Here is a 12,799-nt window from a genome sequence, read left to right as displayed (position 1 = left end):
TGGTACACAGACACTGCACTGTGCGTTCTTGCCTCAGGTATACTGTTAGGGTAGGCATTGCTCTATCAGTGGGGTGAAACCCTACCTGGTCTGCATGCCTGAGAGGAGTAGGAATGGCTAAAGCACTATTCTTCCAGATGCAAACAAGGTTAGTGGCGGTATTCTGAGACTGGAAAAATTAATGAATGATTTATTAAAGGCTATTAAACAGAATGGTTGGAGAGGTTTCCTCTGGCATCCCTAAACCTATAATATTGGATGCCAGGGACGGTACTAAATAGAGGAGAGATCACTCTAGAGATATCTGGTTCAATGCTCTCCCTCTGTAGCATCCACTTCTGCTACTGTTGGAGACAGGATCCTGAGCTAGATCAACCATTTTTTTGACCCAGTATGGCACTGCTTATGTTCTTATGAAAGAGCAACAGGATTGTATTGGCATAGAAAGAATGCTGCTACTGAAGTAAGGAATCATATTTTAACATGCTGGAGGAAATGTATAGAGTGCATCAGCAAGAAAATAATCTGATGTTCTTGCTTCTCTTCCCCTGCTCCTTCATCTTGCAGCCACAGGGGTCCCTGGAAGCAGCAGAAACCCCACAGTTTTGTTGCACAGGTTGGGAGAAAAATACTAAGACTGCACTCTGTGTATCATGGGGTTGTATGTCAAGAGGCTCACTGCATCACGGGTTACAGTGGGATCTCAACAGAGGGCTTGTAGGTCCATTACTATGTAGGTCTACTCCCAACTATTACACCCTGTGGCGTGGATGTAAAGGAGGCAGTGGAGCTCTTGTGGCTTTGTTGCTGTAGCACGGCTCCACTGCGTGAGGCCTGAAAGCAAGGATGTGTTAGCATCCTGGTCCCCAGGGAGATGTCTCGTAGGCTGCCCTGTAACTCTGGCTGTGTACCAAAATGAAGAGACTGAAGTCCGGGTATCATTGCACAATACCTAACAGCAACTGGTACGCATCATAGTTTCTAAAGCCCCCTAAGATACATGGTCGAGTTCTGATACTTGAAAGGGATACCTTCTGTCCAGCATCTTTTTGTACTCAATCCTCATCAGGTAGCCACGACCACGGGACTGTAGCATGGTCATGATCTTTGCTAGACGGTCATCTCGCATGTCTTCCAGCTTGGCCAGCACTCCAGCTCGGAAGAACACCTTGGGGAGCAAGAAAAGACTATGGGAACTCGGCACGCCAGCCTGACCCCAGAACTAGGATGGACAGTGAACTGTTGCACTCCTGTCTATGATAGACATTTCCAATTATCGAGGCTTGCTCAGTGATATTTCCTTTTCCTTTTGTCTCTGTCTGTGGATAGCATATGAAAGTTAGGAATTTTATAAACAGGTAGTACAGGGGTCCATTTCTGTTTCTAGCACTGACTTTTTTTGTACTTTAGCCCAAGTCACTTACCCTCTTTCTAGCTAGGCTTGCTTAGTTGTAAAATGAAGATGGAGCAAGATGTAATTAATTGAAAGGCCATCAGGTATTTTGGAATTGAAGGTTAAAGGAGACGTGGAAAGTGTTTGAGTGTTACCAAATTTAGGACAGCAGAACTTCCCCCTTTGCACGTCCATTACTATAGCCTTTCCCATTATGACACAGGCAGAAACGCAAACTGTTGTCATGCTCTAATAAGATTAGAAATTCAAAAGCCAAAATCTTTTAACCTAGTCTTCAATCAGGAAAAGTTCTCAGTCAGTGGGTTTTTTCCCTCAATTTACGAGTAACAAGTGCGTAAACTTTAGCCCAGGCCTAAAAGCATGCTTTGTATTATTCTGCATTGCATTATTTCATTATACGACATTGTCTAAAGTTGCACGTTTGTGTAATTAATTGAGGACAATCTCTGCCTGAAGGTGCAGAGTTAAGGTTACTGTAGAAATCTCAACTCTATGTCCTTATCATATACGCAAAGCAGCTCATTTTTAAATCATCTTAAATCAGTACCGTTTCCCATGCCAACACACTTAAATTGAGTCTTAGTCTTAGACTGGTTTAGCTGAAGTTAGTAGGAGTAAATAGTACCTTGGTGTGCCCAATTTTGTATTCATCGTCTCCCAGGCCAGTAGAGCCAAGCAGCAGTTCTGATGCTTTTTTATTGTCCACAAATCCTTGAGGGATCACACTGGGGTTCAGGACCTGGTATCTATAAAATGAGAAAGACATGCATCATGTTGTAAGACTTATGGTGGGGGACAGTATAGAAGAGCTAGGCAAGGGTTGGCATCTACTCCAGTCAGTCTCTTCCAACAGAGGTTGCCAAAAGACATAATGCTGGATTGCAGACTAGGAGGAACTTGGCAGCCATCTCTAGGCCTCCTCTTTCTTAGGGTTGGTTCAAAGAGGATTATTAGCAAATGGAGCTTAACTCCTCTATTTCCTCATCTTCCAAGGAGAAAATGCATCAGACAGGCTATCATGTGGGCCTGTCCCTTGAAAGGATAAGGGATGCATGGACAAAAAAATAAAGTTCACCTCTGTTTGAATTCAGGGTACTGCAGCCTGTTAGGAAAGCCCTTCCTGCAAATACGGATGCCTTCCAGTACTCCATTGCAGGCCAGCTGATGCAATATCAAGTGAGCATCGACCACCCCTAAAAGGAAGCGCACAGAACAGGAGTCAGTGTTTCACCTAACCAAGCTAGAAAGGAGCACAAGAATTGGAGCTTCTCCTGAAGTTTGCCAGCAGTTACACAGAGAAGGGGGACAGGGCAGGTTAATGACACAGAGGTCTCTCATTCTGGAAACAGACTGGGGAGAACAGAAGTGGAGGAGATGGGACTGTAACCAGGGTGCCTTGCATTTTACTGCAGGGTACAATGCAACCTGAAATGTTCAACACCCACCCCTCATTGGAGCCTGGGACCTGCTCTATCATGCTCATCCCTGGGTAGTTATTGTGCTGCTGAGAGTCCAGTGGCTCCTGGAAAGTCTGGGAGGCGAAGTGCCTAGTGCCTTCATCAACACAACTGTATTCTCAGTAGTCATCAAAGCGGTAAAGCGATATATCGTGGCTAACCAGGCATTAACAGAAGTCCTTTTGCTGTTTAGTGGTTTCTGTTCCATTCCTTGCTAGTTTACTACATGAAAAAGACATGTGTGGAAACAGGAGGCTTCTTTTTCATAGTTAATCCTGCAATGAAGTTGTAAGTCAGAGAGAATGCAGTCTCACTGTTAATGACACCAATTTGTGTGCTCCAGGGCCTTGTATTTCCCTGTTCACTGGATTTCTACAAAGGGATGCAGGGCTCATTAGCCATCCTGCCTATAGATCTGTCTCTTGGTATCTCGTCTGATGCTACTTTACCTTGAAGGGACGTAGAGGTGTTCTGTGAAGCGGTGACCCCTGTTCTTTCATTACTGGGTAGAGATGTGCTGCTCAGTCAGCCAAAGCTAGTCCTGAAGGCACTGCCTTGCTTTGCCTTCATGTAGTTCAGAGGTGCTGTAGACACTTACCGGATTGCTTGAACTCGTTGGGAACAATGCAGCGTACAAAATGGGGGGCTGTGCTGTGCAAAGTGGTCATCAGCTTGGTTAGCTGCTCCTGAAGCCAGAGAAAACATGCAATGAGTAAGAAAAGCTGAAGACATATCACCTTGTCTCCAGTGAATTGAACACTCCTCAACAGCTGCCATACAATGTGAATGCCAGTTGTGATGCTTCACAGCCAAATGAAGAGCATGGCAGGCTTGGAAGTGGAATGACCCCTTGGGGGTCTGAACCCTAGATTTTCCCCTTTAAAGGTAGCTGAGATTATTCAAGACAGCTGGTGTCCTATGACTGCTCCTTATTCCCTTGTTCACAGCCATCCCTTCAGGCATCACCTCAATACAAACAACAAACCATGAAGAGCCTGGACTCATATCTCTGGATCCAAAAGAATAACTTCGTGAACTGGTCATAGGAGGAGGCCCTGATCTGCTACTAGGGCTGGAATCAACACATTTATCTAGCATGTTATGTTGATTAAAAAAAGATGAACAGGAAAGGCAGTGCATAGCAACCTGATCCAACTCTAATGGGCGTCAGAGGCCGCTAGCAATCAAGAGTGGAGGGAACAGCAGCATGATGCATAATAAAAGCAAGTGAAGATCATCTGAATCGGGCCTGGAGCTCACTTGACCCAAATTTGTCAGCTGGATTCCAGTTTGTGAACCCCCAGGCATACCCAAAGGTTTCTTTTTTTCCCTTATAATCTTCCTCATCTCACTAATGATCTTCAAGCCAAAACTATGCCGAGAGGTGTAGAGGTGTTTGCTCCATGTCTAGCAGTAGCAGGGGACCTAGGTAAAATGAACGTACTGCATCAGCCTTATGGAGAAGCAGGCAGGATGGTGTCAGTGCTGTAGAAATGGTAGGCAATGTTGATCAGACCAGTGTTCAGTTCCCTAGTCTGCTACAGGCCTCCTGTGTGACTGAGATCGAGAGCATGCGAGCAGCACCGGGCATGCATGCAGATGGGGCATGTGCTCAGATACCATTGAACCTGCCTTCACTGCCAAAACACATGCCTGTAGACAGACTAAGCAAGCAAGGCTGGTTTTTGGCAGCAGGGTTCATCAGGAAAGCAGCACAGCTGTGACCTTAGTCTTTCGATGTCTCTGTTCCCTATCTGGGAAAATGGGATGCTAACACTGCCCTAGCTCACAGGGGCTGTGGGGAAAAGCACATTCAAAAGGCTGGGAGGTGCTTGACTACCACAGTAAAGGAGGCTGTAACAGCGCAGGGGGATAGGCAAGGGGTGAGGAGAGAATGACCACTTACCCTGTAGAAGTTGGAGACAGTCATGAAAGAAGATCCTCTTTTCTGCTTCTTGGTACTAGCACCTGAAGACAAGATTAACATGCATCACACATGTAGGATATGGAAATTATAGACTGTGGCATTTACAACAGATACAGCTCATTAGGGGCTGTTAGCTAGCAGCATGGTTCTCCCTGCATAAAACAATCTTTGAATAAAGAACAAGTGCTGACTGAGCCCACACTCTGCTCTGGTTTGGGCTGTTTTCACTTATTTACACCCGTAAGGGAGCCCTGTATTCCAGACTGAAGTTAGCCCTTGGAAAAGAAACAAAGGAGTAAACTATGGGTGTTTTTGCATGTGCTCCAGGAGGGGAGGGAGGAGCACTTTAATTTGAGCAGCAATGAGAGTGTCTCATGTATCAGCATCCCTACACTGAAAAATGGTGGCAGGGGCACTTTAACGAAAGCTCGTTCGATGAGCTTTAGTTAGAGCTCCCTCTGCCTCTGTTCTTCAGTGCAGGGATGCTAATACACATGCCGCTGGAGTCTGCTGGAGTGCGGTAATTACCACACCCCACCACATTTGATTAATCAAGTCTGTTCCAATGGGTTGTCATTACAAACGCAAACTGAGCCAAATTCTCTGCTCCATCCCATTGGTGCACTGCTCTGTCATTCGACAGAGGCGTACACCTGTAACCCAGGGGATAACATAGCCCAGTCTGTTGATAATTGAGGATCTTAAAAACCTTTCCATAAAGCTCTTTCCTGTTCACCTGTTTAATGGCAGTGCTCTAGGCTGGGCTGATGACGGCCCTTCTAGGCAGCAAGTTTTTCCTGGTTGATAGAAACTTGACATTTGTCTGGTCAGCAGAAGGCCACTTCTCAGCAGAGGGGACTGTAGCGTGCCATTAGCCCTGTGCTGCACCCATACTTCTCTCAAAGGCAATCGTGCTCCAGGGGCAACAGTCTAGAAAGTCTTGAAGGCACTCCACATGAGGGCACGCCGGCTACCTCTGGTAGTGCTAGAAGGGTGTGATTTTCAAGGACAGAGCTGGATCATTTTTCTGCATGGATGAATCGCAGAGGCAGGCACAGTCTGTTACCTGAGTATCCTCAGGCCTAATCTTGTCCACACTTGTGGGAAAAACACTCATGTTGCTAAATGGGCAGATCCCATTGGGTGAAACACACGTTCCCCCTTGTCCCACTCTTGCTGGTGCAGGACAAGGGGTGATCTGATCTCCCCACTCAGCCAGACCCGTTCTCTGCGATCGTGGGGAGCAGGTCTGGCTGCGTGGGGAAAGTGGGGCGTATGGAGGCACCCCAAGATTCCCCATGTTCCTCTCTGTAAGCAGGGAAAGTGGGCCAAGGCTTGAGGGGCCCTTACACCCCGAAAGCACCTGCCCAGGGTGGCTGGAGAGTGTGAGCAGCTCAGACCGCTCGTACTCTCCCACCACGGAGCTAAGGGATGCCCACCGCAATAAAGCAGCAGTCTATTATTACGTTTTGTCGCACCACTAATTTTCCCTGGGTACAGTGTGCACGCCTATTTGCTCCCCATAGAAAATGTTACGGGGACACACATGAGATGTGGGGTGACCTCCATTTCCACTGACCACATTTGTTTGCAGTCTCATAGCAATGCTTGGACTGGGTTGTGCTTACATACCTGCTGCTGCCTCCTCCTCTTTAAAGAGAACACAGAGCAGTGACATGCCCGATTTCTGGAACAAGCCCACCACTGTTTCATTCAGAGGGTCCTTGTTTTTCTCCAGCCACCCAGTAATATTGTACCCGACCTGGAGAGAGGGGAACAAAGGGAACGCTCCAGATTCTCTGCCATTGTGTGTTCGTGAGGAGAAGCTTCTCCGTTGGTCACTGACCTCTCAGTAAGGGGGAAGAAATCTACTTCAAGAAGAGGAAGCATAAAAAGTAAATGCTGATACAGGGCTGGCATTAACTCACTGGAGTTGTGTGGATCTGGGTATGGGAAGGCACTCTTGCCTTCAACAACCTGCTTGCTATCAGGGGATGGAAAAAGCTGCTCAGTAGAAATAAGACTAGAGCACAGGCCCCTGTGATTCATGCTCTGATGGTGTTTTGTCAGTACATCCACTCAGTCAAGTGTGTGGGGACCTGGCAGAGTTTTGTAATATGCATAAATACCGTTCCTGCTGCTAAGCATTAGCACGGCTGCTTGACAACACAGCAGTGAAGCTACAATGTTCATGTCACGTGCCCCAAGAAAGGCTAGATAAGCCACGGGGAGCACCAGAATGCCAGCAGCATTTGAGAAACCAACCCAACCGTTAATTTAACCCGCTGGCCAAAGGGCCTTCCTTGTAACCGACCTCTGAGGCTCTATGTCCCCAAAAAACAAAGTCTTGGCCCCAGGGGGATTCTTGCAAAATGATTTTGTAGGGATTTAATTTTTAATCAGTGTCAACCCATGTGTGTTGAAGAGACAGGCTTGCTACTCATAACCCATTAAAGTGCCTGACTGTTGAATCATTGATCGCCCAGTTGCCCAACTGATGCTTTTAATTTATCTCATTTGTTGTTCTAGTAAAGGCAACTTGGGATGAGTTTTGAGAGGAGGAGAGGATCATAGGAAAGTAGGACTGGAAGGGACCTCATGAAGTCCTCTAGTCCAGAGGGCATTTCATCGGGGGACCCAAACTTCCTACTTGGGTGATTTGGTATGACTCAACTGAAGCCACCAGAGCTCCTCAAATTTACTCCAACAAGGAGTTTAATCCATGCAGTGCAATGTGCTGTCATGTATCAAGTTTAATGTGCTTTGTGCATGAAAATGATTTAACTCTGTTCCCACCAAAGCCTATGAGGGTTTTTTCATTGCCCTCAGTGAGAGCAGGTCTGAGTCTTTGTGAGGACCCAGATCTGGACGGACATGATGACAATAAAAATCACAGTATTCTGCACTTACTGTGCCAGCATAGTGCACCAGCTCAAAGTGGGCTTCAGCTCCCTTGCCCTTGCCTCCTTTGGGCTTGAGGAAGTTGGGTGACTTGCCCAGGTGGTTGTCATAGAGGGCAGCCTTGAAAGTCGCATCCGTGGCCTTCGGGAACACGCACTGCTCTTCCAGGATGGAGAAGATGCCCATGGGCTGTAGCGGGGGAAAAGGATCACCAGGGAGAAAAGGATCAGAAAAGTACATCACTGCCTTCTCAGTAGGCAGCTGGGGCTGGGACTTCACAGAGGGGTGTCTTCACCCCTTGCAAGGATGTCACCTTGCTGCATTTGCCACCAGCCACTAAGTTAATCTCTAATCATGTCGTTCTGTGCAACCAGGCATGGAGAAATCATGCTCTTCACACCCCAGTTTATCAGGGCAGCTGGGAAGGTTACCTTTTCCAGGAGCTCAATGCAAGCCTGCAGATCCAGGCCAAAGTCAATGAACTGCCATTCAATCCCCTCCCTCTTGTACTCCTCCTGCTCCAGCACAAACATGTGATGGTTGAAGAACTGCTGCAGCTTCTCGTTGGTGAAGTTGATGCACAGCTGCTCAAAGCTGTTGAACTGCAGAGAGGAGGGGAACAGTAAGGTGCTGAGCAATGTGTACGTCCATCAGCCCCTGACGTGTGTCCCCAGACCCTACCCATACCACATGGCTGCCAGACAGCAACACTTCATTAATGTTAAGGGTCAAGTTCCTATTTCATTTAGACCATCGCCACCCCAGAGTAACTCTGCTGATGCCAGTGGTTATGCCAGATGCCCTCTGAGGAGTAAGTGAGATAGGAATTTGGCCATAGGTGAACGTGCCGGTGTTGTTTTCATTGTGTCTGGTCTTCTCCAAATACCTCATTCTCCATTGCCATTTCCCTCAACTCACAGTGTGGGGGGAGGGCCCCAGAGGAAGCAGGCGATCTAACAAGTGCCTGCAAAATATGTGCTTTCCTTTTCCTAGTGCAGAGCCCTGGGTCCAGGCCACAGTAAGACCCAACGTGGTCTCTCACTCCTTCATTATGAGCTCTATGCTCTGTGCTCATTATTTTCCAGGAGAACTCTCTGTTTGATGCTCCTAACTGAGTGCCAGATCCTGTTGGGCAGTAGCGGGATATGCTAATGCGTTCACCGATACCAAGGCTAACATTTTAAAGGAGGGAAGGCTAATAAGGAAACATTTTTTTCACTAAGTGACAGGGTCCCATTGCAGAAAGAGGTTCCTTTGCTTGGTATACCTCAAAGATCTCAAAGCCAGCAATGTCCAGCACCCCAATGAAGAACTGTCTCTGCATCTTGGTGTCTAAGGTCTTGTTGATCCGGATCACCATCCACTTGAACATCTTGTCGTAGACAGCTTTGCCCAGGGCACCAACGGAGTTCTGACATTGTTCCAAGTTCTGGCCTTTTTGCACAAACTCATTGCCCACTTTCACCCGGGGCCTGGTGATGCCCTTCTGGAGCTCCCCAGAGTTGAGGCCCATGAGGTGAGCAACTTTGTCAGCCACTGTGCAAGAGTAAAGGAACTCGTTAACTGACGGGTGGTGGAACATCTATAGTTTGCCTATTCATGTATTTCAGCATATACAAGAAAAAGGTTGCAGCTCTCTGAGAAGTACAAGCCCTTCTTCCCTGCAACCTTGTGGTGACCGTGGCACTCCAGAATGGCTCTGGGAGGGCAGGGCAACACTTCTGTCTCCCCACTATTTTTTTTTTTTATAATATATTTAGTGTTCCAGGTCTAATTAGCTAAATTGGTTCCAAATCATATCGATTGAGCAGAATTCAGTCGTTCCAAAAACGATATCAATTGAGCAGGCAGAACTCAATCATTCTAGACACCACATACGGCGCTACAACCGGCGAGCATCCTCTGTCCCAGACCGATCACCCTGGGACTTCAGATACTCCCAAATCCATTGGAAGGCATCCTACATGCAGGCCCAAGCCCAGAGGTCTTGGGGTTCGGATGCCTCCAGATATTCCAGGCAAGCATCCTTCATCCCAGACTCTTAAGTCCAGGACTTCAGGTACACCCTACACTTGATCTTAACTCACCAGAGGTGTCTCCCCACAATTTTTTTTAAGACATTTTTCATGTTCCAAGCCAAATCAGCCAAATCAAGCCCAAATTCATGAGTCAGTCCAGAACCATCAGTGGCCCTACAACCGGCAAACATCCTCCACCCCCACCAGGGGCTTCAGATATTTCCAGAGTCTTTTGGCCAGCATCCTACATGCAGGCCCAAGCCCAGAGGCTTGGGGTTCGGATGTCCCCAAGTTTCGTCTGCCCTCAGCCATATAGCCGTAGGAACAAGCTAGGGAGTAGCCTCCCATGTCCATAAGGTGGGCTTTAAGTCCCAACACCTTGGTGGGTACTAAACCAGGCCAGAAGAAAGGTTATCCCCAGGAATGCTGAAGGAAAACAGCCTTCTTGAACCCAGATACATGGCATTTCCCCTGCCAGGTAAGTATTGGTCAGCAGAGTGGCCAGCCCTGTTGGAGCGGAGAACATAGCACACAGCCAGTAGAGGTGGCCTCCAGTGGCTTCTCTGCCTCTGCGTGCCTGTGAGCTCCAGGAGGCATTATGCCATGCTGGGCCATGACTACAAGAAGTGCTTAGCTGGCAACCTGGTGCCCCCTCTGTGCACACCAGTTCTGACTCTTGACCACACGTCTGCTCCCTTTGAATGTGCAGCTGCAGCCCGCCACTTAAAGTGAATTTTTGCCCTCTGGAAATGAGCTCTGGCCTCAGCAGCTTGTCTCTGATTTCACTGAATGGGCCAAATATTCGGAGCCACTATTCTGTTGGCTGTTGTCTTTGACCGAACGCAGAGACCACAACCTACCCTCGGTGCTGTCTACCTCTGCCTGCTCCTCTCTTGGCTTCTGTTTGAACTTCATGTTGCCAAAATGCATGATGCCGCCAGTCAGCTTGTAGACACCTTGCTTCTCTTCTGAAGTGAAGCCCAGAACATCAAAGGCCACCTGGCAAAGGGGGAGAAGACCCACAGGAAGGACTCTTTAAATCTACAACATAAGCAGCAGGACTGGAGCTGCTTCTTACTCTGGACAGCTAACGTGATTTCACAGCCTACTGAGATCAGCTCCATGGCAGAAGTCATCTGAACAATGTCACACCCTGACTTAAATGTGACAGCCTGGCTGAGATTTTCAACCCCTCTCGCCACCCTCCTCTCTCTCCCTCATTTAAAATTGCTGGAAGCTCCCATTAGCAACAAGATCCTCTTCAGGGGTCTGAACATCTTAGACATTTCATTTAAATCCATTCAGTTTTCCTCTGGAGCCCAGGGTCCCAGCGCCGCCCATGCAAGTGGTGTTAACCCTTGATGCACAACATAGCTGCACCTTATTTCTAGAGAGAGCCATGATAGCACTGTGTTTCGCCATGTGCTTGCCATCATTTATATTTCTTCAGAGGACTTACATCTGTGCATATCAGCTCCTCCCCATCATCCATGTTGTCTACAGTGGTCACCCCTTGACAAATCCAGTGGTAATGGTTAGGATCAGGCACCAGAAGCAACATTTCTGTGGAGAGAGGCAAGTAAGGAACAGATTACATGCCATGACCTTGCCATCAGCACAGCTACCTAATAGTACCTGTGCTGGGCCAATGGTTGTACATAGATCCCTCTAGGAATGAGATTTTCAGGCACCCATTCAAATAAATGGGAGCGCTGAAAACCTCAGACGTTCCTGTCTGAAGAAGTAAGCCATCTATGTGTTCCAGCAGTTGCTCCTTTCAGGCTGAAGGTGGTAAACCTTACTTTAGCACTAAACCTACCCAAAGCAACCAAGACCCATCAGTGCACCTTAGAGCAGAAAGCGGTGGGGGTTAAAGAATGGGAAGCACAACCTGGGGGGCCTGGCTGAGCAGAGCTCCCTGACAAGTCCCCCCTCCCTCTCTTTAGTTTCTTCATTAAGAGATCTCCCTCTGAGATAGCCTGCTCACTGATTAGCAAGGCTCTGGTGAACACATCCCTTGTTCTGGAAACAAAGGATGTATCAGGGGAGCCTGAATGAAAAGCAGTGGATACAATCAGAAAAAGCCATACCAATAAGTTCAGGCTTCTTTTTGGAGAGGATCTGATAGAAGATGTGATAGCCCCTCTCAGCTGCCTGCTGGGAAATGACACGGGACTTCTCTAGGAGATCTGAAATAAAGAGGGTAAATCCAGGCCCAGGTTAAAGCTGAAGCTGTAGGTGAAAGGAGTGTTGTCTTGGCTTCGTTTATGTCAATGGAAGTTTTGTTGTTGATCACAGTGAAGCCAGGATTTCATTAATAGTAGATACCCTCTGGAAGCAAAGTCTTTCCCTGCTTGATACCCATTATTTAGTGTAGGAATAATCCTGATACTTTGCACTTCTAGAGTACCCTTTGGCTGAGGCTCTCAATGCACTTTAGAAGCATCACAGAGTTCTGGCCGGGACAAGGTTTTATCGTCATTCTGCAAAGGGGTGAAATGGAGGCCAGGAACGCAGGCACCTATCCCAGGTTATAAGTCAGTGGCAGGTCCAGGGAGAGTTCTGATTTCCAGAGAGATCTCCGAAACTCCAGATGGAGAACCGCTCCATAGTCCTGCAGGATTTCTAGACGTGTTATGACATATCAGTATATTGCCTCTAAGGTTAACCTATTAGTCTTCTCCATGAACTGCTCTTCCTTCCACAGAAGAGCCACAAAAATTTCCCACACCCAAAGATCCTAGTCTACTGGCCCGATGGTTTCATAGTTTCATAGTTTCTAGGGTCAGAAGGGACCTGAGAAGATCATCTAGTCCGACCCCCTGCCATGGCAGGAAAGAGTACTGGGGTTAAACGACCCCAGCAAGGTGTTCATCTAACCTCTTCTTAAAAACCCCTAGGGTAGGAGCCTGCACCACCTCCCTTGGAAGTTGGTTTCAGACCCTAGCCGCCCTGACCGTGAAATAGCGCCTTCTGATGTCTAACCTAAACCTACCCTCTGCCAGCTTGTGACCATTGTTCCTGGTCACTCCTGGCTGTGCTCGGGGGAACAGTGACTCCCCCAATGCCTTCTGATCCCCCC

The 12,799-nt window shown here is 47.7% G+C and overlaps 1 protein-coding gene across 1 annotated transcript in view; it reads right to left on the bottom strand.

Annotated features, from left to right (window-relative positions):
* The window catches only part of LOC109294323 (myosin-16), a 49,941-nt gene that overhangs the window by 30,298 nt on the left and 6,844 nt on the right, over window positions 1-12,799 (bottom strand). Inside the window, exons 8-19 of the mRNA XM_019512625.1 lie at window positions 11,808-11,906; window positions 11,177-11,280; window positions 10,578-10,716; window positions 8,967-9,235; window positions 8,131-8,301; window positions 7,709-7,888; window positions 6,427-6,560; window positions 4,778-4,832; window positions 3,470-3,557; window positions 2,490-2,607; window positions 2,040-2,160; window positions 1,032-1,168 (exon numbers count right to left, since the gene is read on the bottom strand). Coding sequence (XP_019368170.1) covers window positions 1,032-1,168; window positions 2,040-2,160; window positions 2,490-2,607; window positions 3,470-3,557; window positions 4,778-4,832; window positions 6,427-6,560; window positions 7,709-7,888; window positions 8,131-8,301; window positions 8,967-9,235; window positions 10,578-10,716; window positions 11,177-11,280; window positions 11,808-11,906 — 1,615 coding nt within the window. The remainder of the gene's footprint in view (window positions 1-1,031; window positions 1,169-2,039; window positions 2,161-2,489; window positions 2,608-3,469; window positions 3,558-4,777; window positions 4,833-6,426; window positions 6,561-7,708; window positions 7,889-8,130; window positions 8,302-8,966; window positions 9,236-10,577; window positions 10,717-11,176; window positions 11,281-11,807; window positions 11,907-12,799) is intronic.

The sequence above is a fragment of the Gavialis gangeticus genome, unplaced genomic scaffold (genome assembly GCF_001723915.1).
Source record: "Gavialis gangeticus isolate Ggan-Ray unplaced genomic scaffold, GavGan_comp1, whole genome shotgun sequence".
Classification (NCBI taxonomy): Eukaryota; Metazoa; Chordata; order Crocodylia; family Gavialidae; genus Gavialis; species Gavialis gangeticus.
This window is presented reverse-complemented; position numbering and strand designations above follow the sequence as displayed.